Genomic DNA, 24,928 nt, shown 5'->3' with positions numbered 1-24,928 from the left:
AAATCCAAGGTGCTTAATTGGCTGTAGAGCTTTGCGACTTCTGGTGGTCGTGAAAGGCGCAATATAATTATAAGTCTTGAAATTTTGGTATGGCTTTAAGGTAGCTTTAAAATTACCAGCCCACCATGCTGGGACAGGAGGAATTGTAGTCCACACAAACAAACACATTTACGGCTAGCTTCTTACCTCAATAATGCCAAGTTAGGCACAATGACAGGAAATAAATAGATGCAGATTTGCCCTGCACTGCTCTGGGCTACATCCTATCTGCTGGTTTTATAGTCACATATTCAGAATAATTCCTAGGCTCTCATTCCAGACATCGTGTCCAGTGCAGAGAGACACCTGAACCTGGATTGGAAAACAGACCATGGTCAGATGTCGGAGCGAAGGTATTGGGCAGTCCCTGAACCTCACTCCACACATGATCATTTTCTCTTAATAATCAACAGTCTTTGATGGGAAGAGGAGTTGCAATAAAACCTTGGCCAGTTTGGTCAGAGATTGAAGCATTGACCTTGAGCCGAGTTTTAATTTGAGTTTAATTTAAATTATTGTAATGCAGGCCGGCCTGAAACCACGACAGCAGCTCATGCTCTTCCACTGAGTGACACTTATGAAATTTTCCAGTGAGTGATGAGATCTCAGTAAAGTGCAATGTTTCTCAGGTCTCCTCGGTAACAGATGTGTTGTCAGTGCTCTTTTGCCTCAGTAAGCTGTTGGCACCAGAGCAGGGCTCCAGTCTGCTGTCTTTGAACAAAATTATACCAACAGACTTACATATCGATGTTCGAGTGGGCATCTAGTCAGCTTCCCTCTCCTACCTGCAGAATTTCTCTTTCTATGTATGATCCGTCCTTGGTTTTTGGCTTTCCTCGTCAGCAAGTTCCAGGTTTGCTCATCTCGCATCACAATATTCACCATTTGCACCATCATTCACACAAAAGGTATGTTTGGATTTCTACAAGGCAATTATTCATACAGGTATGTTTTTACAAGTGAAGAAGCACTGATCGATCAATGTATTTTCTTGACTGGCCTATCAGGGCCCAGGGCAGGGGTGGTCAAAAATGAAGCTGAGCGCAGGACCCCCCAAACTGCCACTGAGCCTGACAAATATTTTTTATGCTTTTAATTCATTTTTGACTCTTAGGCACCAAGTCTCCCTGTTTATAAATTAGACTTGCATGGAATTATATAGTTGATATAATTATTGCTATATCTCATCATTTATTTTTGAGATGTGTAAGGCCATAAGTCTGGCTTATGACTAATTGTCTTGACATGACGGCAGTGGGACTTGTGTTTTGTACGTAACTGGATGCTGAGAAGCATCAAGAGTCAACCTCATGACTGGACTGGAATCACATGTAGAGCAAACCAGTCGGGTATCCTCTCAAACGGGGTGAATCAACCTCTTGGGTTTAAACAACAAGTGTCTTTTCCCCCAGCCATGCTGTCAGCCCACAAATTAGTGGAACTTTCAAATATAAAATTCAAGAAAAGACACTTTAGAATTTGAATATATGACCTCTGGACTGTTGGACCAACAAATAATTAAACCCCACAGGGATCACAACAGAAACATTTGATTTCTCCATTCACTGAGATTCTTCATCACATGGTTTACTAGTCAAAAATACGATTGTGCTCAATAGAGTGAAAAGAAAGTCTGCAGTTAAGTTCCTAAGGATTTTTCCCAATGGTCACCCTACCTTTGGAGAAGGGTTGTTAGGAACTTCAGTTGGATGTGTAAATGAGGTTGTCCAGCAAAAATTAAGATGACTGATAGAGAAACCACGAATGAATTTCCCAACATGCTTGTGCATCAACCAGTTGAATAGTTTTGCCTTGTTATGGAAAGCATTTGGCTTCACTCATACTTATTTTTATTTAGGAAAAATAAAAACTTTCGAAGTTATCCTTGGGCCAAAGCAACCTCATTAAACACTGTCAAGCTTTGGATCACAAGACATGCAGGTTCACCTATAAAAGCTGACTCATGATCAGAACAAGTAGAAAATGATCCAAATCAACAACAAATCATAGAAATGTGTCCAAAAGTCATCACCCAAAGGAAGACCCTCGGAAATAAAGATGTTTACAGCAAAGGATGAGGACAATTGGTCCAGCATGGTTTTCTTAATCTTTGCTGGTGCAATCTCACTGCAATCTCCCTTCCAAGCCCCTTTATGTTATTCTGCTTCAAACATTGTCCAATGTTCCCTAAGATTAGAAGGGAGGGGTAGAGAAGGGAGTGGAAAATTTCAAACCTTTCATCCTATGCATTTAACCATCTGTAGCTGAAAAAGATCCATAAGCAGCAATTTACCAGAGAATTCCAGTCACAAAACAATGACTTACTTCTCATCAATGGCTGTGTACTTCCTTGTAATATACTGGGCTACATCAGTCTTCTCATCTGCAGGTTTCTGTAAAGAAATGGAAGTAGTTACATTAAAAACTTTTTACAAAGTGGAAATGATGCTTTCTAAGTCATGGGAGACCCAACTGAAAAGTAATCAGAAAGTATCTCAGAATTTGAAACTTCATACACCAAGAAGTGTGGGCCACATAGCCTACTCCAAGACAGATGCTATTTATCTAGCTACCAAATTCTGTCTCAGTTTAAACATTTCTGCTGGGGCAGGGCGAAAAAGAGAAGGAGAATTGAATCAAAAATATTTAAGCTTAAATCTCGAACACGTGAGCAGAATTATGACTCATCAATCAGCCTAATAATCCTGAAACTTGGATCTTTAACCACATCGTGTCACAATGAGCAGTAAGGAATGGACAGAGGACCAAATGGATGGAGTTGCTGTGGCAACATGCACTTGTAAATGGATATTACAGACTAGAGAGCTAGATAGTGATGGCAGAGGTTCCAACTTTCTTTCCGTCACATGCCTGACCAGGAATCTTTTCCGCTCTTATCAAATGCCATTGGAGTGTTTTAGATGGATTTGCAGGTTGATGATCAACCTATGTGGCCACGTTAAAAATGCATCTTGCTTTGCCATCAAGTCCTGAGGTGGGACTCAAACCCAGAGCTTCTGGTTCAGAGGCAGAGTTGTTTCCCACTGCGCCACAATTCCTCCTTATTCTATTACTGCTTCTCATACAACACAGAGCATGGCATAAGCCAGGCCAGCGATTAAGGCGACCTCATTTTTTCAGCACCAAAAATCATGTTCAGGCCTATAATCGGCATGTGAGATGATCCCCACATGCCCCCCTTTTCTATGAAATACTATACTCACTTAAGGAGCCGGCCTCAATTTTTCAACTCAGAAATGCATGTTTTACTCACCTTGAATCAAGCAGGTGAAACAGGCTATGTTGCAGAGATGATGTGCAGAAGTTTAAATCGTGCCCACGCAGAGCAGACTGCACACGGCAAACGAAAAACATAAATGGGCCCTCCAGCAAAAGAGAAAAATTACGCTGATGGTTTCAAGCTAAATGTCGCAACATTTGCTAACTCATCAAATAACTATGCATCAGCAAGGGAATTAGGTGTTAATGAAAAACTGGCGTGAGAATGGAATAAGAAGGAGACCATCCTGAAGTAGATGCCTATGACCAATTGCGCCATGAGAAAAGGGACCAGTCACTGGCCTGATCTTGAGGAGTACGTATTGGGAAAAAGTCCTCAAAAATTGTCAGAATGGTTACATCATCACCAGAAATGGAATGCGTATGTACATGCACTTAAATGGGCCAAATCAAACCCTGAGTTGAGTAAAGATTTCAGGGCAACAGCTAGTTGGTATAATTACTTTATGGAATAACTACCTCGAGTGTTGTTGCAGAAGACCAAGATTACTCAGAGACGACCAAAAGACCTCAGTACCAAAGTTACCAGTTTCCAGTTACTGATTATCAGACAGTGGCAAAAACACAGATACACATTATGCCACATCAGCAAAATAGATGAAACACCCATCAATTTCAATATACCCAACAGCCAAATTGTGGAGCGGAAAGGTTCAAAAACCTTTGTAGTAAATACCACGGGACATGAGAAGACAAGATTCATGGTGGCACTAGCCTGCACGGCCAATGTAACAAAATTAAAGCCTACGGTAATTTTCAAATGTAAAAACATGCTGAAAATCAAGACATCTGCAGAGGTTTTGTGCATGTCCATGACAACGGTTGGATGGATGAGGATGGTGTGAACTTGTGGATTGATAGTGTGTGGAATAGGCATCCCTGGGGACTATGCAAAGAATGCAACTTATTAGTGTGGAATATGTTCAGATCCCATATAACCAATGAGACCAAGTGGCACCTGCTAAGCAATAACACCCACATTACAGGTAAACTGGCGGGGAGTGGGAGGGTCTAGCATTCGTTATTTTAAACTTGAGATATGTCCATGTCAAATGGAATAAGTGGATGGTTGATGGAGAATGATGGAAAATAAACCTTCACAAACAGTGGTAAGGTGCATGCTGCCTCCCTTGATTTGTGTGGTTTCATCATCAAATCATGGGATGCTCTTAAAGCCCAAATAATCATTAAATCATTCAAAAAATGTGGAATATCCATCTCCCTCTCCAGCCATTGAATTAATTTGCTGTGGAGGGATAATTCCAAAACTGAAAGTGCTACATCTGATCCAGGGTGAGATCCTTTTGATGATGCCATAGCCAAAGTGACTGAATGAACTTGATGAATTTTTTTTGCGTAGGATGCCGAAAACCATAGATTTGATGGTTTCCGAAATGTTTTGATAGTGGTTAAAGGTATCCTTGTGGAATTAATTCATGCACTAAAACCTGTCGCATTGATTTAATTTGAATTAGCTGTGTCATTATTTTTTTCACATTTCAAATAGTGACCACCTACATCAGCGGTTCACATTTTATACTTGACGTACAAGTTGACCCCCGTTTTTGGGAAGATTTTCACAGTTGATTTATACACCATGTCCATGACAACCCAATTTCACCTCTTACAACTTGACTGAACTGTTCTAACAATGATCTAAATTACAACATTTTTGATTTAACTTTTGCCTCTTAGCTCATTTTCAAGCTTGGGAACAAGGAACGAAGAATTGTGTCTTCAGTGATCTGAAATCAAGCTTTTAAGGCCAGTTGTTCAGAAAAATTACATGCTAATCCTTTCCAGCAATGTTGCTACATTTAGGACAAACTTTGACAGATTAAGAAACGAGTTTATGAGGTAGCTGTTATTTGAAGTCAGATGAGTAAGCTTACACATTTTGTTTTCAACTTAGTACATTGTTAATTCAGAGTTTGAATGTCCTCTTGTCCTTTTGAAACTCACATCAAGTGCCATGTAATGGACAGTACACAATAACTATTTTTATTGTCATTTCTGAATTACAGTTACCAATTCAATGAGGCAAGTAGCTGACAAAGATTCAGATGGAAAAAATCAAAAAAGAGAGAAAAAGAAAAAAATAACGCAAAATTGATTGCAGGTTTAAAAATGGTTTACAGATATACAGTGACGTTATGTCTACATTGATTTTTAGCTTTATAACCACAAGAACTATGTCATGTTTAGTGCTGATCACACTTCACTTTGCCATTAAATACAATGTAAGTGGGTGAGGTGAAGTGGATTCAACAGCCTTCTTTACACCTCTTGGTGAAGGGAAATCTTTGAAGAAAGGACAGTTATGTCACAGGACTTTATCATGGTCTCACAATTTGGAACCAGTTCAGGACTTCAACACAAAGATAAAATTAAAAGAATTCAGAGTGTTGAAAATAAAGAGATTGATTTCATGGTACATTATAATGTTGACACTAACTGGTAATCATCACTGACAAAGGTTTCATTTAACTTCAATTACTTTGGCTCCATGCATAGACAGGGGCGACGAGGCATGGTGTAATGCTCAGAATTAGCTCTTCCATTAGGTAATCTTTTGATATTCACAAAACAGATTTGATGAAGTCTGGGTCACAGTTGGCACTAAAATGTTCTTTCAATTTGAAATAAAACTATCTAGTGCACGATTTCTGGAAACCTGAAGAATGAATGTGAAACTCTCACAAACATGAGCAAGGTTCCCACAAACAGATTTTTAAATAATGAAATGGCCTCTGTTGTTTACGAGCAGCAACGAGGCACAATGGTCACTTTGGAAGATAAAAGCGTATGTGACTGCACAGAGAGGAATGTGGTGCGTTTGTACAGACTCCTTCCATTCCTATCTTTTACCTCAAGTCTCAGGCTACGTTAACTGTCAATGGAAAAAACTTGTTCCTTTTTGGAACAGCTTCACACAAAGTTTTCTCCACGGACAAATGATTTTGTTTTCTTTCATACATAGTCACTATTAAGTTTTGTTATTCTTACTGCACAAACACCTCACAGCACAGTGTGCACATTCATTAAACCCAAATCAAGGGGCCTGCCGAAAGCTGACAGTGTTTTGTAAAGTGGTTCTATTTTGCAATATGCTTTCAGATTCAGTTCTCCTATCCTCTAAACTCCTCATTGTGCACATCATGTGCCCTCTTTCGCCCAAACAAGACCAGCAATCGAACTTGACACTAGGTTGTGATTAAGTTGGAAACACTTACACCTCAATCAGAGGACAGCGGGTTGAAGTCCCATTCCAGAGACAAGCTGGCACTCTAGTGCAGATCTGAGGACATACTGTGCTGTCAGAGGTGACATCTTTCATATGAGACATTAAATTGAAGCCCCATATGCCCTTTCAAGCGAACATAAAAGATCCTGTGGGCCTACAGTGGAGCAGAGCAAAGGTACTGTTACCCAGCATCTTGTCCAATATTTAATCCTCAGCCAACACAACTAAAAGAGATAATCAAGTTGCAGTTTGCAAGATCTTGCCATATGCAAAGTTGCTACTGGCTTCTTTAACAGTGACAAAATTTTACTGGCTTTGGGACATCCAAATGTTACGAAAGATGCAATATAAATCCAAGTTCTTTCTTTTAATGTTTCATCACCAGTGAACAGAAGGGGTAGTTTCCATCAGGAAAATCACATTGTGATGGCTCACTCTCTGCCTCTTCCAGATGAATTATCCCATTACAACATCGCCTCTTGGTGATTGCACCAAAAGTTTTTAGAATCTCACACACATGAATCCAGCCAGGGGAAGCAGATGTCTTGCTTGTCATGCTTTTCAGATAAGCTTACAGTAAGAAATGCAGTAACATTTAGTGTCATTAAAGGAAGTTCAGTCGATGGTTCGCCTTAGTGTTGAAAAATGCACTTATCTAACCAATTGACCCCAAGTTACCAGATTGTGTCAGTTAGATTTGTCATATTCTCAGATGTGTAAACCAACTGTCATAAAAACCAATATATTTATGTTACTCAAGTTTACAGTATAATAGTATATACAAAGTGTGGAAATAGCCTCTAAATTTAAGAGAAATAGACAATGTAAAAGGAAATAATTGGATGGGCATTGAAAATCAGGTGACAATGTTCTCTTGGACAAAACTGCTGACTCTGCTCTGTTTTCAAATACACTGGCCTCTATCCTAGCTATGCGGCTGAGACAATAAGAAACAATGACAACTTGCATTTTTATAGCACCTTTAACATGACAAAACATCCCAAGGCTCTTGACAACAATTAACAAAATTTGACAAGGCATGAGCATGTAAAGAGATAATTGGCCAAATGACCAACTGCTTGATCAAAGAACTAGATTTTAAGAAGCATCTTAAAAGAGGGAAGTGATTTATAGAGGGAATTCCAGAGCTTAAGCTTCGGCAGCTGAAGGCATGGCTGCCAATGATGGAGCAATTCAAATCCGGAAAGCTGAAGAGGCCAGAATTGGTGGAGCAGAAGGATCACAGGGCAAACAGCACACCAAGGCTGCAAACAATCTGGTTAGTCTCAGAAGGTTTCCTGCAAGAGGGACGATATTGGTGGCGAGGGAACAGAGTTCATTACTGGTGCAAAGACAATGGGTTCTAACTTCGCAATATTTAACTGGAGTAAATTTCAGCTCATCCATTAGTAGATGTCGGACAGGGGTCTTATAGTTTAGAGAGAGTGGAGGGAACAAGAGAGATGTACATGGGGTAGAACTGGGAATTGACTGCAAGTAAGCCTTCAGCTCGCGAGACAGCACCGTCCAAACCCACGACCGTTACCCATCTAGAAGGACAAGGGCAGCAGACACATAAGAACATGGCCACCTGGAACTTCCCCTCCAAACCACCTGCCATCCCGTCTTGGAAATATATCCCCATTCCTTCACTGTTGCTGGGTCAAACTCCTGGAACTCCCCCTACCCGCTAACAGCACTGTGGGTTTACCTACACCATATGGACTGCAGCAGTTCAAAAAGGCAGCTCATCACCACCTTCTCAAGGGCAATTAGGGATGGGCAATGAATGCTGGCCAAGCCAGAGGCACCCATATCCCATGAATGAATAGAAAAAACATTTGGAAACTGATGGTGCAGCATTTAGATAAGAAATAGGAGGGAGACACCAGAGGTAATGTTATGGGAGCAGGAAGAGAAGTTACTGCAGGTGATTCTCTGGCTCCATCTGGCTAACTATAAATCGAAATGAGCACGTGCAGTTCCAGCCAGCTGGTAATTGTGGCGACACACTGGAGCAGAAGCTCATGGTCAACCATGTCAAAAACTGCAGACCATTCAAGAAGGACGAGAAGGAATAGTTTATTTTTGTCACAGTCACATTAGATGCCATTTGTGACTTGGTTGGAGAAAAAATGAAAGTTGGAGGTGTAGCCTTAATTTGCAAGGATGGGGTGGGAGGAGTGGTCAAGGGCTGATTTTTGAGAAGAGGGGGTGATGAAGGCAGATTTGAAAAGAGGGAGTAGAACCTGAACAGAGAAAACTGTTGATAAGGTCAGCTAACACAGCAGCCAGGGAGAGGGTAAAACCGAAAATGCTGAAAATACTCAGCAGGTCAATGCACCACCTGTGGCGAGAAAAGGAGCTAACACTTTGGGCTAAAGAAGGGATATAACTGACCTGAAAAATTAACTTAGTTTCTCTCTACAGATCCTGCTTGACCTGCTTATTGTTTCTAGCATTTTCTGTTTTATTTTCAGAGTTCCAACATCTGCAGTATTTCATATTTGCAGCCAGGAAGGGAAATTGGGTAGTCAGCAGTTTCATAGGAATAGGGTCAAGTGAGTGAGAAGTGGATCTCATCAACAAGATGGAATGAGGGGTGAAAGGAGAGAAATGAAAGAAAAGGACCAATTAAACTATCAGACCTCTGTATTTCACAATCAGTCACCACTAATGATGGATAGTCCAATTTTTAAAAAATTAATTCATGGGTTGTGACGCTGACCAGGCCAGCATTTATTGCCCATCCCTAGTTGCCCTTAAGAAGGTGGTGGTGAGCTGCCTCTTTGAACCACTGCAGTTCATGTGGTGTAGGTACACCCACCATGCTGTTAGGGAGGAAGTTCCAGGATTTTGACCCAGCAACAGTGAAGGAATGGCGATATATTTCCAAGTTAAGATGATGAGTGGTTCGGAGGGGAACTTCCAGGTGATGATTTTCTCATCTATCTGTTGCCCCTGTCTTTCTAGGTGGTAACAGTTATGGGTTTGGAAGGTGCTGCCTAAGCAGCATTGTTAAATTCCTGCTGTGCATCTTAGAGGGCCAGTGATAGGTGGAGATAGCCAAAAGGTGCACCTTCAACACCTCTTTGTCCTTTTGTCTATGACATCTTCTGGCTATCTCCACCTATCACTGGCCCTCTATCCAGCTCTACCTGTCCCACCCACTCCCCCCAAAACAGCTTATATTTCACCTCTTTTCTATTTTACTTAGTTCTGCTGAAGAGTCATACAGACTCGAAACGTTAACTTTGTTCCTCTTCACAGATGCTGCCAGACCTGCTGAGTTTTTCCAAGCTGTAAGAAGATATTTTGTGTGGCAGTGGGAGATAATAGCAGCACTCATCTGAAACAGCCATGAATCACATGTGAGAGCTGGGGTTCTCTGCCGTTGAGAATTACAGAGTAAGGCATTCAGAAAAAATCATCGCTGGTCTGTTGAGAAGTAACCAGGCAATCTTCAAATGTCGGTTCCCGCAGTTTCCATTGGGGAAAGGAGCCTTTGCTCTATACCAGCATCTGCTCTTCCTATCGAGTCCAACTAGACAGGAAGAGTCCCAACTATTCAACTTCGCAACCCAACATAGCTGCTAAACATAACCTCAACCTCAGCTCTGAAGAAGAGTCATATGGGCTGGAAACCTTAACCTTGTTTCTCTCTTCACAGATGCTACCAGGCCTGCTGAGTTTTTCCAGCATTTTATTTCAAATTTCTCACATTTGCAGTGTTTTGCTTTTATTTTACTCAAGTTTCAACCCCTTCACTTGGGAAAGAAGGAATTCAAGCAACAATCCCGCAACTATACCTTACAGAGACAGGTTTGAAATCTCATCTTTATGCATCTTTCTTCTTTATCTGCATTTTAATCTTTGTGCCTGCATTTTAGTTAATAACTTTATCACTTTTACTTAAGTAACTTTCAGCAATTGTTTCGTAATAAACTAATTTTTTCTCGTTTACAAATAAAGCTTTGCTACTGTGTTGTTTTTAAATTGAATCACTAACAAACTAAAAGGGAGCTGGATATACACATGTACACAAATTCTTAGCTCACAGACCGCTTTGAGGAAACGTCTTTTATGTGGTTGTGATATTTGTCTCTCCAAGACTCTTTTCCATACCAGTACAAAAAAAGCACACAAGCTTCATAATGTGCACTTAAGGCTTCATAAAAGATGCAGTCCGATGCAATATTGCAAGTGGCTTATCAGGCTATACTCAAAGGAGCTTTCTCATACCTACAACTTTAATGCAAACTGCCACCAGGTAAAGGAGGGAATGCTGGCTGGATGTTTCACCAGCATGCCTGACAGTTAACTCCAGAGTAGTTGCTTTTCAAATGGATCAAGGCTGCAGGTGCCTCAAAATGGGTTAATAATACTCACCAGGAGGCAGAATTCCTTCATCTACCGAGGTTCCATTAGTATCACAACTGGTTGCCCAGCTAGACGCTGTTGCTGTATGTCCAAAACCAGCAGGAAGCGACAGTGAACAGCATATTCAGCGTATACGTTGTAAACTCCAGCAAATAGCATGCAGAGCAATGAGCAACAGACACAGGAAACTCTAGCCATGCTGTGTACAGAACAATGGACAACCAACATAGTAAAGTCCAGCAACACAGTGTACAGAGCAATGAGCGACCAAATGGCAGTAGCACTGTGCACAACTAACATCCACGATGCCAAGACAAGAGGACATTTTTTTTTACTCCCTTCCATGCTGAGTAACAGTGCCAATTCTTTGAGGTCCAGCTGTACTCTGGGTTGTGTACCACTGCTGTACAAACAAAATGTCAAGTTTGCTGCTGTTGGTGCATTAGAATATTTTATCAGCAAGGGCAATTCAATAGCTGTGACAGCACAGAAGTTAGAACAGTTAGCGCTTAATTTCCAAGCGTGGCCAACTGGGAAAACATACTTTTTTTTTATTCGTTAATGGGATGAGGATATCGCTGGCCAGGCCAGCATTTATTGCCCATCCTTATTTTCCCTAGTCCAGGGGGCATTTAAGAGTCAATCACATTGCTGTGGGTCTGGAGTCACATGTGGGCCAGACCAGAAAAGGACAGCAGATTTCCTTCCCTAAAGGACATTAATGAACCAGATGGGTTTTTACGACAATCGACAATGGTTTCACGGTCATCATTAGACTTTTAATTCCAGATTTTTACTGAATTCAAATTCCACCATCTGCCGTGACAGGATTTGAATCCAGGTCCCAAGAGCATAACCCTGGGTCTCTGGATTACTGGTCCAGTGACAATACCACTATGCCATCACCCACAAAACCATAAACTCATCAGAAAGGTCTTTGATCCGTGACATTTGCTGCAGACAGGTGTTCTCTATTTTCTTAAGGTTTATTCTCTTGAACAATTTCTGCATGTGGGTAAACCACAATCCTTCTCCAAGTGTGCCAATTCCAGCAGTGTTATTTTGCTTGCTGAGGCGGAATAAAAGAAACAGAACTGCAGAGCAGGTGGGGGATAAACCAGTTGATCACAGAACGAGCAAATTTGTTCAGGACCAAAATTAAATAACTCTTTTGTAAAAACACAATTTTACCCTGCATAAATTCAGTTCTTTATTGTTGCTTACTCCCTTCTACCATCTTCCCACCTACACTTACAGGATTACTACAGCAGAACAGCATGAGCCCTGTCAAACAAACAGTTCTTGTTACTTCAAAGCACCAATACATTGCTGCGTTATCTGCTGTTGCCAAGTTAATACATTGTCAGTTGCTGGAAATGCAGGCTGTAATGAGCCTATGAAACAGCAGCTTTGGTCTATTATAGTAAATTAGCATTTTAAGGCCAATCCATCTTTTTAATGCAATTCAGAGGCATGATATACTATTTATGGCCAATGAGCTAACTTGAATGAGAACTGACTTGCCAAGGAATAGAAGGTGACAATAATTGGAGCAAAATGGACTCTGAGAGGTGAGAGTGGTGAGGCTGTGAGAGGGTGACTGCCCTTAACACCAAGGGCGCATTTGACCAAATGTGGCATCAAAGAGCCCGAGCAAAACTGGAGTCAATGGGAATCAGGGGGAAACTCTCCACTGGTTGGAGTCATACCTAAGCACACAAAGAAAGATGGTTATAGTTGTTGGAAGTTAATAATCTTGCCCCAGGACATCACTACAGGAGCTCCTCAGGGTAGTGCCCTCGGCCCAACCATCTTCAGTTGCTTCATCAATGACCTTCCTTCCATCATAAGGTCAGAAGTGGGGATGTTTGCTGATGATTCACGACTCCTCAGAAGCTGAAGCAGTCCATGTCCAAATGCAGCAAGACCTGGATAATATCCAGGCTGGGGCTGACAAATGATAAGTAACATTTGTGCTAGACAAATGCCTGGCAATGACCATCTCCAGCAAGAGAGAATCTAACCACCTCCCCTTGACTTCAATGGCATTATCATCACTGAATCCCTCATTATCAACATCCTGGGCAGGGGCGGGGTACCATTGATCAGAAACTGAACTGGGCCAGCCAAATAAATTAGTGTCTAAAAGAGCAAGGTCAGAGGCTGGGAATTCTGCAGTGAGTAACTCACCTCCTCACTCCCCAAACCATGTCCACCATTTACAAGACACAAGTCGGGAGTGTGATGGATGAGTGCAGCTCCATCAATACTCCAGAAGCTTGACACCAACCAGAACAAAGCGGCACACTTGACTGGCATCCCAAACACCATTTTTAACATCCACTCCCTCCTCCATTGACACACAATGGCAGCAGTGTGCACCATCTACAAGATGCATTGCAGGAAGTGATCAAGGCTCCTTTGACAGCATCTTCCAAACCTGTGACCTCTACCACTTAGAAGAACAAGGGTAGAAGGTGCATGGGAACACCACCACCTCGAAGTTGCCCTCCAAGTTACACACCATCCTGACTTGGAAATCTTTTGCCATTCCTTCACTGTCGCTGGGTCAAAATCCTGGAACTCCCTCCCTAACAGCAGTGTGGGTACACAAACGCCACATGGACTGCAGTAGTTCAAGAAAGCAGTTCAGCACCACTTTCTCAAGGGCAATTAGAGATGGTGGAGTAAAAATGGTGGCCTAGCCAGTGACACCCAGGTCCCATAAAAGAATAGAAAACAATATCTTGCTGTCAGTATTGGTAGAATATCAGATGATCTATGATAAGGTCCAATATTGTGACACAATGTGGCTTTTCCAAGATGGCGTAAAGTTCCTGAAAAGGCACAAGATAGATGCAACCGCCAAAGGAATTTATACCAGCTTTCTGATTGTTATCCTGGGCTTGCTATTAAAAAACTAGCTAGATATAAGGGCCAATGATGTTAAAGAGGAAACCATGAGGAGCTGAGACACGTTACCTAAAATGCAGAGGCCAAATCAGCTCAAGTGAAAGAGGTAAAAAAAAAAGGCCCAAAACCCAAAAAGAGGGCTTCAATATTCCACACCAGCAGAAGATTCAAAACATAAATCTAAACACTTCATAGAAGGGGATGCGTGAAATATCTAGAATTGCTAGGACTTCTTGGCGTTTGTGAATATGGATGCTTACTCAGCTCCAGAAATCATCATCCATGCCCACCAACCCCAATCACTACCACCCTATCCTACAAACGACTGGCAGTAACTTCAATAGCAGTAAATTTGACATTGGCTTTATTCATGGGGCATGTACTCATTTCTCAAGTTGTAACTATCCACAATCAGAAATTTTCCCTTATTATATAATTATGAAGTCAATGTTAAGTACTTACCAACACAGTTCGTATTTTATGAAGCATTTTGGATCCTTTTCTCAATTTGACTCTGACTACTTCATGTCGATGGACCCACCCACGGAGTTCATCAGCTAGCCTACAGCAAGATAACGGACAAAATGTTTAATGAGAAATTAGCTAATGCAGCACTGATATGGATGATTTTCACATGTTATGACTGGACATTCAATCTGGGTGCTGTTGAAGCAAGGTTAAAATAGATGATCTTTGTTTCATTAACTAGGTCCAACTGCAAACTCACTCAATAATATAAAATCAGGCATAGCATAGGGATCTTAACTCAGGTCATTTTTTAAAGAGGTTATTTTACATAAATTTCATGTGCTAGGTATATAATATCAATAAAACACTATTAATACAGCAACAGCATAGAGATATATAGATGTGCTTGGAGATGAATAGGTTAGCTCTGTTGATGCACAGCCAGCCATTAAAACATCAGCTGAATTATTCAGCAAATTGCTAAAACGTGCATTTACTGTTAAGTCCAACAAGGAAGACTTCGCTCACAGGAATCACAGGGAACAAGCTCCACAGGGATAATGCTATCTTGGGGCTGGTATTACTGCCAATAGTTAGCCACATAGTTGCCCCTCAAACTCCTCGAAGAACACATTACATTCAAAGTTACTTAAATTCCTTTTGGGTTCTGAAGTAAAAAAGTAGTTAAAATAAATAGTTACAAGGGGCTGTGGGCCACATTATTTTAGTCTTCAATTGGGAGCCAGGACAGCTCTGCAGTAAAATGAGTCATTGCTGCTGAAGGGAGGGAAGAAAAGCAAGAAAATATAGAAAAGGAAATAAGATTTCTGCCAGTGTAACAGCATCTGCACAGGCATGATGCGCCAGCCAAATGGTCGCCTTCACAATGCTTCAAGTTCCATCACACTCAAAATATGAAGTTCTCAATTAAAACATATTTTTATTAAAACAATACTTGAAAACAGAAGACCATTCTAGTTCTTTGTAAATCCATTTGCATTGTGGGTGGCCTAAGCTGGCTTCACTCATGCATTCCTGCCTACATGGGCAAGCTCACTTGAAACATTTAAGTCAGCTTACTCAAACACAAGGTGGAAAAGGCGATTCGTTAATTTTTTTGGCTCTCCTACAACAAGGAAAGGACTTCCTTTACTTATTTTAAAACCCGGCATCAAGCATTCCTAGGAGAAGTATGACAAGCCAGCTGCGAAGCCTTTTTGACCCTGCTCCAAACTCATTACAACAATATTCCATTCCCAATCCAAACAACAGCTGGTTAATTTTTTATTGCTTACGGCCAACCATCTTGGACTGAAGTTGCTTTCAGCAGCAAACAATGGGTAGCTATCTGTTGACAAGCATCTGTTGGCAAGTATTTCCAAAAGGTCTTCTTCAATTTGACACTTGCATATTTGAAAAAAGAATTTAATCTTTGTCCGGTCAGAATTCAAATCCAGGTATTAGTGTGAAAGTCAAGTCCTTTAATCCATTTGTTACAATCCCCATAGAGACCAATAACTTTTAAAAAGATACTGGAATTTCCAGTGACTGACTGGAAGAATCACAAAACAAGATTTCAAGTTTCAAGGCTTTTACTGTTACAAACAAACTAAAAGCAGCATAAATAAACACCATTTAGTAGGCAACTTCTAATTTAAGCTTCCGAAAAGATTCCCCATGTGACTTTAAACACCACTGAATATTCCACACTATGCTGTCTCTTAAGAAGACACTTGATTCTCCCAGAACCAGCCCAAAGCTGTTCTCCACTCCTGATGATCCACTTCCTTTTCCCTTTCCCAGCCAGGTAACTTCTAATCCCAGAATTGAATTTCACTGTGAGAGTTACACTGGAGATTCCTTATCTCTAGTCCAAGCTATGCACATCTTTCAGCCTTCTTTAAATCCTCAAAAATTCCATCACTTCAAACAGAGTGCGAACGCTCAATCATGTTCTGCATGGTCAACAATAGCGTCAACATTTTCTCTGCATCAGGCGCACGAACAGCTGCCTCTAACTCCTGCTCTCTCTCTCTCTCAGATTCTTGCAGAGTCACTTGGATCTGTGAAGTTCAGTGATATCTTAGGAAGCCCTGTAGCCTGATACCATAATAGCTTCCTATGGACTCTTTCCCTTCTAAAAGCAATCTCTATGGCAACATGAATCACCTTAGCCTTGTATCCAGAAAGAAATGCCAATTAGCTGTCCTCTGGGCCCTAACTCCATTCTAGCTTGGAATTAAATAGACAGTTTAAAGTATAACCCATTCTTTAATCCCAACACCTCCCTGTGGACTTGGAGATTAATAGTCTACCCACAGTCAGCACAAATATTCTTGCCATTGTCCACAGGTGTGAATGTCTTGCATCTGCTCAGGACGTCTCTTGACTTGGGAACCTTCTATAGACTCTCTGTCCCGAAAGCAACCCAAGTCACCCAGGTTTGTCGTCAGTCAGAATACAGAACAGGTCACATGACACCCTTCACCACACCATTTGACCTTAAATTAAAGGGACAGTTTCAAATGGTAACAATAAACCTCATATTTGTAACACAATGTAATTCAAAGTACTCCTCCCCACCACCACAAAAGGACAATCTACACAAATGTACCATCCTATCCACCACACAAAATTCATCTGTGGTACAATTAAACACAAAGAACACAGCTTTATTTTAAAAGATTCATGTGGGAGGAATGAACCATCCAGTGTGCTTGATGCCAGATCCCTCTATCTGCACAGCTTCTTCTTACATGAAGCCCTTACAATGCTGTAGAGCTGAGCAGTTCAACAGCAATTAAGTACTGATGACATAATCCTTCTATTCATTAAGTATGCTTTTCAGGTATGAAAATATGTCAAACAGTGCGTGCTTACTTATTTTTGTCCAAAAAATTTGAAAGAAACCGTTCGCATTTGCATGGTTTAAACAGAGAACTTGTGATGGTTTCCTTATGATAATTACTCTCTACTCACCTAAGTGATTCAGTCCTATTAACTTGTGGTTGACATGCCCGTTGGACAAAGAGAAGAGGTTCCTTCTTCACCACCATCAGGTCTTTTTTTTCTGAGATTGAAATCCCATTTCTGAAAGAAGTAGGTTATGAAATTTAGAAGGGCCTTGTTCTCAGCGAAAAAACTCTTTGCTTCGCATCTGCATTCATAACACTTGATTAAAGCAAAGAACAAACGATAAGTGAACATCAGAGTGAACACTGGGGACATAACTTACACATCATGCTGGCAAAACTTATTTATTGTAACCCCACATTTTCCTATTCTTCTACCATTCAAGTCGAATCCAAAGTAGTTCTAAGGGTTTAACCATTTTGATGCATATCAGGTTAAGACAATAGCTATTGTCTCCAAAGATATCTGACCCCACCCCCCACCAGCCGCATCTTTCCCCCACCCACCCAGAATGTTTCTCTTATATACACATATATATATATATATATATACACATGATGAAAACAGATAACATATCCATTAAGGAGACCTCAAATTCAAGTAAAAGCCAAAATATACACTCAACTCCTCACTTCCACTCACATTGCTTTTAACCAAAAGATAATTCCATCACTTTTTTTTTTAAAATGTTCTTTAATGGGATGTGGGCATCGCTGGCAAGGCCAGCATTTGTTGCCCATCTCTGAGTGGCTTGCTCAGGTATTTCAAAGGCCAATTGAGAGTCAGCCACATAGCAGTGGATCTGGAGGCTAGGCCAGGTAAGATTTCCTAGCCAAAAAGGCATCAGTGAACCAGGTAGGTTTTTAAAACAATCAAGGTCACCATTACTGAGCCTCGTTTATATTCCAGATTTATTAACTGAATTCAAATTTCACCAGTTGCCATGATGGGATTTGAACCAGTGTCCGCAGAGAATTCACATCGGCCTCTGGATTACTAGTCCAGTGACATTACCACTATGCCACTGTCTTCCCAACAGTCAACAGAAAGTGCATGTCCCTCCAATTGGAGTTAAGAGATCACTGATTTGTTTACCATGTAGCCTGACATGAGGAACTTGAAATACAAAGTTTGGTCTGTATTCACATGACTGCGTCATAATATTTAATCATTCCTAATAACATTATGCTAACACCAAAACTTCTAGAATGACCATATTTCAGCATTTGAATTGCATGAATTATGCCAATTAAACTTTGCTTTTCTGCATTCACTGTGGCTCGGTCCACATGTGTCAGTTGGCTTTGTTGCAACAGCCAATAAAAGCCTGGCTTAAGTATAGTGACTGAAGTCATCAACTTAAGCCAGAACTGATTCCACTGCATTAGCCAAAAGTCTGGAGGGAATCAAGGAAAAGAAAGTGAAGCTTAAGAGTAAACGGTCAGACGGCCTGGTTGAGTAACCTGCAACACTACTTTACACGTACTATTTCCTGCGTCATTTAGTGGCAATAGCTTCGTCAGTGGTACAACACATCACCCTCACAAAACAAGGCAGCTTCATATCTTTGTGCTCAATCATTCTATAATTGACTGTGAAGAAAAGCCATCTGCAAACTATTAATCTAGTTCTAGATAAACCTGATAAAAAGACCATGAGCCAAAGCTGTATCCAAAAGGGTAAATTAGTTAAAATATGAAGCAACTTAAATATTTTCTTATGGCTTCAACAATCACTTCACAAAAAGGAGCCAATAACTTGAGATCAAGTCTACAATGATTGGTTTTAGTTAACAGTACGAAATTCAAATGATGGGTGAAATGAACATCACCAAGTCACTCAAATCTTTCTGATCCTCCCCAAATAAAAAAGCTCTAATTAATTTAAAGAAAGCCAATGTAAACAGCGCCCAAAGAGTTTTCATTCTTTTGCCTGTCACTCACCAAATGGACACAATGCCAAAACAAAATGTAATTTCAGTTATTTAGTTGTTGGAACTTTAAGATTTTTTAATGATTTGAAGCTGAGAAAACTAATGCAAAACACACGTGACCAAGATATGGCCAAGGTTTGGGGATGGGACATTAAATAATGATCCAATGCCTATTCAATTTAATTAACAATTAAAAATGCCCTGAGCAAACAGTATGAAGTACTTCTATAATTGTTACGTTATTCGCTAAGCGGTCAACAGACCGGTGCTGCCAGCAGAGCTTTTTTGCTGCAGCAGGGATGACAGATGTAGAAATTTTATAAACAGTAGCCATTAAGCACAAAATAGTCAAACTTATATTCCTACATAAAATAGCTGCTTATTGGGTTCACAACAACTGAAGTACTGAGATTTAGGCACACTTGGGTTGATGAGACACAAAGCAAAAACTGGAGTTATTAATGGGCTCAATGTACTAAAACATTAAAGTTGATTGCACTGGCTTTATTCATTCCAAGAATGTAGACATCATGGCAAGGCAGGCTTTTACTATTCATCCCAAATTGCACTGAGAAAATGGTGATAGGTCTTCTTCTTGAAATGATGCAGTATCAGATTAATTCAACTGGCTGACTTTCTCGGGATAGGGAGGTGGCAGAAATTCGGGGGTAGTCAAGAGTTAACCATGTGGCAACAGGACTGGAGTCATGCATAGTTCAAATAAATATGGCAGGGTGCCTTCCTTAAAAGATATGAGTGAACGTATTCAGTTGTTAATGGCAATCTGCAGCTTCAGGATCACTTTCACTGATAGCAGCTTTTTACTTTGAGATCTTTTTAAACTGAATTTAAATTTTCCACTTCCATGTTGGGATCTGATCTGATATTCTCTGGATTACTAGTCCAATGATATGACCATTACTCTCTCATACAAACTCAAATAGACAAAACAGCTCTGGTTCCCCCTGGAGCTTAAAAGGAAAAGGTGCAGAGGTCGTGAATCACATGGATAAGGAAACCTAGATGCAAACTATGGTCAACTGATTTGAGCCAATGTAACAATGGACATTTATAACTACTCTCAGTATCATCTGGCAAGCAACAGAGGGAGAAATAAAATCAACCACTCCTTGCTGTTTACCCATCAAACCCTGCTGCAAAGTGCCCACAAGGCGACTGACAATGTTCCCTCGAAGCTGCAAAGGTGCGTGGCCAAGCAGCAATATGTAACACCTAACACGTGAAAAAAATTGACAACGCACAACCAACATTCCCTTTAAGCTGCACGCATACTTGGTTGTGAAGCAATCTCAATGGACCACGCAGTGCAACAAACAGATCGTATTCAACAAAGAAAAATTAGAAGGAACAATGGTGATTGATACCCCCATAACATACTGCATACCAACGTTCACTTGAGGTCGCCCATGAAAAACAGCCATTTGGATGAGATACTGGAAGGCTGTTGTGCCTATAAAACCACACACCATCCTGAGCCATCTCTTCCATGAGAAGAGCAAGGAAGAATATCTGGCTATATAATGAAAGGTTACAGTAGTTATTGGTCCGACTGCAGCTTTTATTAAGATCCTATTGTTTTCCTCTATGCAGTCCGTCACCAACCCTTTTCACCTCAATGTGCTTGGATTTGTGCATTCATTACCAGGAAAAGAGATGACTTCCACAACACCTCTACCATTGCTCCCTGTAATTGTATGCTGCAAAATGCAAGGTACTGGTTAGGCAGGTTACCTCCTCATCCTACTCTTCCTCAACCAAGATACTTAACACAGGGAGATGCCACAAACTCTACCCATTTCTCCTCAGATTGAGAGCTGAGCAGTTAGGAAAGATCACCCTTACAACCTTCCCAAACCACTGTTTGAGTGCACAAGACCACAATGCAAATGCATTATTACAATAGCTAGTATCCCAATGTGGAACTAGATAAGGATAAGTGGTTCCAGAGCCAGGATCTTCTTCAAGAAATCAACAAATGAACTTTGTCTTCTGCAATCCAGAAGCTCCATCCTTTGTGTATCCAAGGAGCTCATCATCTGTTGTAATCTCCAATTGGATTACATTGCCAAATTTCTCTCCTAAATGGTGAATACTATCACAAAGCCGAAAATTTCACAGGCAAAAACAACTAATCTTGATTTATAAATAATAGCAATATGAAGAACAGTGACTGGTAATGTCAGCAGTTCACAATATATCATCAAATTGACTAGCAGTCCAACAGGATGATTTTTTCAGTTTAGCCCACGTGTGATGATACTTAGTGTTTGAATAACTCTGTTCAGCCGTTTCAATGAATGTTTGCACTTGATGACATGTTCAACATTTTTCCCATAAACAAGAATCTGGTCATTTAATTTCATTGCCAGGCACTGGACCTTAGTCACTCCTGTAATGTAGAGAGCAAGTTTCAAAACTTAAGAACTTCAATCTTTGAAGTGAAACATTGCAGCTCTCCCCTCCAACATTGGGGATCAGCCTGATTTTATTTGACCCAGATGAACCCATTTGTCTCATGGCTACCACAATATCACACAACACTTCGGGCCACGAGTCTGTCCAGGTTCAGAAAGAATTGAGTTTCAACTGTAACCACTTTTGCAGTCATATCGCCTCCTGTACCAAAGTGTCATGTTACCTCCAAGTAAATTTATGAGGTTGTTCAAGTTAAATCAACCCGCTTGAAAGCTGTGTTGGTTCTCACTTATTGGTTCATTCTTAAAAGGTACCCTCCAATTTTATTTTTGATTGCAATGTACAAAGTCTGCTAGGTGCAGAACAGATCGCAGATTCAAACACCATGGCAAGCTATGAAACTGAATTCAATGAGTCTGGTAAATTGTGGGCTAGCATGATGGAAACTGCAAAATTGCTGTAAAAACCGAAGTTGGTTTGATTTTCCACCCAACATGACCCATGTGATTCCAGTTCAATTACATATTTGATGCCTTTGTGGTAACTGGATGGACAAAAGCTACTTAGTATTCAGTGTTGCCCAGTTCTGATTAATTAGATGAATGATTACTCTTGCCATCACTTGTATATTTCAGTTATACCTACTTAATCATCTCCTGTGTCCCTCAAAATTCTCTTAATCCTGAAGTACCTTTGGATTTAATTCATCTATCATGGAGAATGGACTGCAGACAGACTGAAATCCAATTTGTTTCAGTATCTAAGACCCAGAGCACACTGGATATGTATTAATTTTCCACAGTACATGGTTAATACCTTTCTGGTCAAAATAAAACTTGTTAATGCTAGCTATTCAACATGGATATCTATTACTAGATTAAAATGCATATTCATGCTTTGTGGTTTTAACTCACTTCTCCTCTTTCTTTCTCTCTCTCCTTCACCCCAATGCGCCCCAACCCTGTTGATATTCTCCTACCTATGGCAGTGCAAGTCACATCTGCAAATGCTGAGCATCTGGTATTTAAGGGTATGCCCACCTGCTCAATAATTAACTGTGTGAGTGCTTCAATAATATCCCCTCGCAACCTGAATTTTTTATATTCCTGTCTTATAATGCTTTGTAGTTCTCATCTCTATTCCAATGAAAAAAGCAGAACATGTGAACACTTGCCAAGACGTGTCTAGATACTAATTGCCAGCCTGCTTTATTTTCCAGGACATGAAATAAACATTATCGCGATAATGTTCAATGACCATTTGTCTTCAAGGATTAATACAACATCGTGGTAACACGATGCTTCTTTACATTGTTAGCTCATAGACTCAGAATCATAGAATGGTACAGCACAGGAGGCTGCCAGTTGACCCATCGTAGAAAGGAGCGCACAGGCACCAGACTGCGCCCGAGTGAAACGTAGAGAATTTGGTTCATGTGGGAATTTGGTGCAGAGGGACAAGGAAGCATGCCTTTTTCCAGCCTCTAGTGGTTGGTTAATTTCCTTCCTTGTCTCCAAGCTAGGTGAGTGCAACTTTCTATTTTTTCATCTGGTAAATTATTAACTAATTGACAAATTAAGTAAATAAGGTTGAACGGAAATGGCAGGACTGGTGATGTGATGTGACTACACCATGTGGGATGACGTGACTACACCATGTGGGATCTGTGTAATGCATTGCAATCCCAGATAACCACATCGACATAAAGTGTCTGCAGCTTAGGCAACATCAGCTCCAAGTTGCTGAGCTGGAGACTGAGTTGCAGACATTACAGGACATCAGGGAGGAGGAGAGTTACCTGGACACTTTGTTCCAGGAGGCAATCACTCCCCTTAAGTTAGGCAGAACTTTGAAGCTGGTCACTGGTCAGGGACAGGAGGATGTGACTACAAGTCAGGCAGGTAAAGGGAACCAGTATGTAGTGATGGAGGAGCTTCAGCCCCTGACTTTGTCCAACAGGTATGAAGTTCTTGCTACCTGTGTGGATGAGAAGGAGGACTGCAGATGGATGAGTGGACTGACCATGGAACCATGGTGAAATATGCCTTTAAATCGGGGGGGCGGGGGGGGCCGTGAAGAGGAATGTGGTAGTGATAGGAGACAGCATAGTCAGGGGGGTAGATGCTGTCTCTGCAGTTGAGAGGCTAAGTCCAGCCAGCTGTGTTGCCTGGTGCCAGGGATCGGGATATCTGATCAGGGCTGAAGAGGACATTGCATTGGGAGGAGGAGGATCCAGTGGTACCAACAACATAGGTAAGGCTAGGAAAAAGGTCCTGCATAGAGAGTATGAAGAGCTAGGCATTAAATTAAAAAGCATATCTAGGATAATTGAGAGGATTTTAAACTAAATAGTGGGGGCAAGGGATCAAATTTGGGAAGTCGTGGTAACAAAGAGTAGAGGCAAGACAAGGGAGAAAGGTACCAATATGAGAAATGATAAACAGACAGTGACAGTGACAGAGAGTACAAATCTAAGAGCAAATCAACAGATAAGGCTAGAGGTTATAAAAATAATATAAGGACAAAGCTAAAGGCTCTGTATCTGAATGCATGTAGCATTTGAAACAAAACAAATGAACTGATAGCACAAATAAAAACAATTAAGTACAATCTGATAGCCATTGCAGAGACATGGCTGCAGGATGACAGATTTGGACCTGAAAATTGAAGGGTACCTAACATTTAGGAAGGACAGAAAATTAGGTAAAGGTGGAAGGGTGGCTCTGTTAATTAATGAAGCGATTCGCAAAATAGAGGGGAATGACCTATGTTCAGGAAACCACGATGTAGAAGCAGTCTGGATAGAGACTAAGGAATGATAAAAGCAAGAAGTCACTTGTTGGAATGGTGTATAGGCCCCCTAATAGTAACCACACAGTAGGGCAGAGGAAAAAGAAGAAATAATGGGAGCTTGTCAAAAAGGTACAGCAACAGTCACAGGCGATTTTAATCCACATAAAGACTAGAAAAAAATCAGATGGGCAAAGCATAGTGAGGGGTTCATAGAATGCTTTCTAGATAGTTTCCTAGAACAGCATGTTCTGGCACCAACCAGAGAGCAGGCTTTAGTAGACCTGATACTGTGCAACAGGATAGGATTGATTAATGACCGCATTGTGAAGGCGCAATCATAATGTGATTGAATTCTACATTCAGTTTGAGGGAGAGAAGAGTGGATCCAAGTCAAGTAATTTAAATTTAAATAAGGGCAATTATGAGGGCATCAAAGTAGAGCTAGTTAAAGTGAACTGGCAGGTTAGGTTAAGGGATAGGTCCACAGAGATGCAGTGGCAGACATTTAA

The 24,928-nt window shown here is 40.8% G+C and overlaps 1 protein-coding gene across 2 annotated transcripts in view; it reads right to left on the bottom strand.

The window, feature by feature from the left end:
• Positions 1-24,928, bottom strand: part of atf6 (activating transcription factor 6) — a 368,108-nt gene that overhangs the window by 202,362 nt on the left and 140,818 nt on the right. For both annotated transcript variants that reach the window (XM_041207876.1, XM_041207877.1), the window contains 3 exons: positions 17,324-17,434; positions 14,339-14,438; positions 2,365-2,432 (listed from right to left, as the gene is read on the bottom strand). In XM_041207876.1, the coding sequence (XP_041063810.1) occupies positions 2,365-2,432; positions 14,339-14,438; positions 17,324-17,434 (279 nt within the window). The remainder of the gene's footprint in view (positions 1-2,364; positions 2,433-14,338; positions 14,439-17,323; positions 17,435-24,928) is intronic.

The sequence above is a fragment of the Carcharodon carcharias genome, chromosome 16 (assembly GCF_017639515.1).
Source record: "Carcharodon carcharias isolate sCarCar2 chromosome 16, sCarCar2.pri, whole genome shotgun sequence".
NCBI classification, from domain to species: Eukaryota; Metazoa; Chordata; class Chondrichthyes; order Lamniformes; family Lamnidae; genus Carcharodon; species Carcharodon carcharias.
This window is presented reverse-complemented; position numbering and strand designations above follow the sequence as displayed.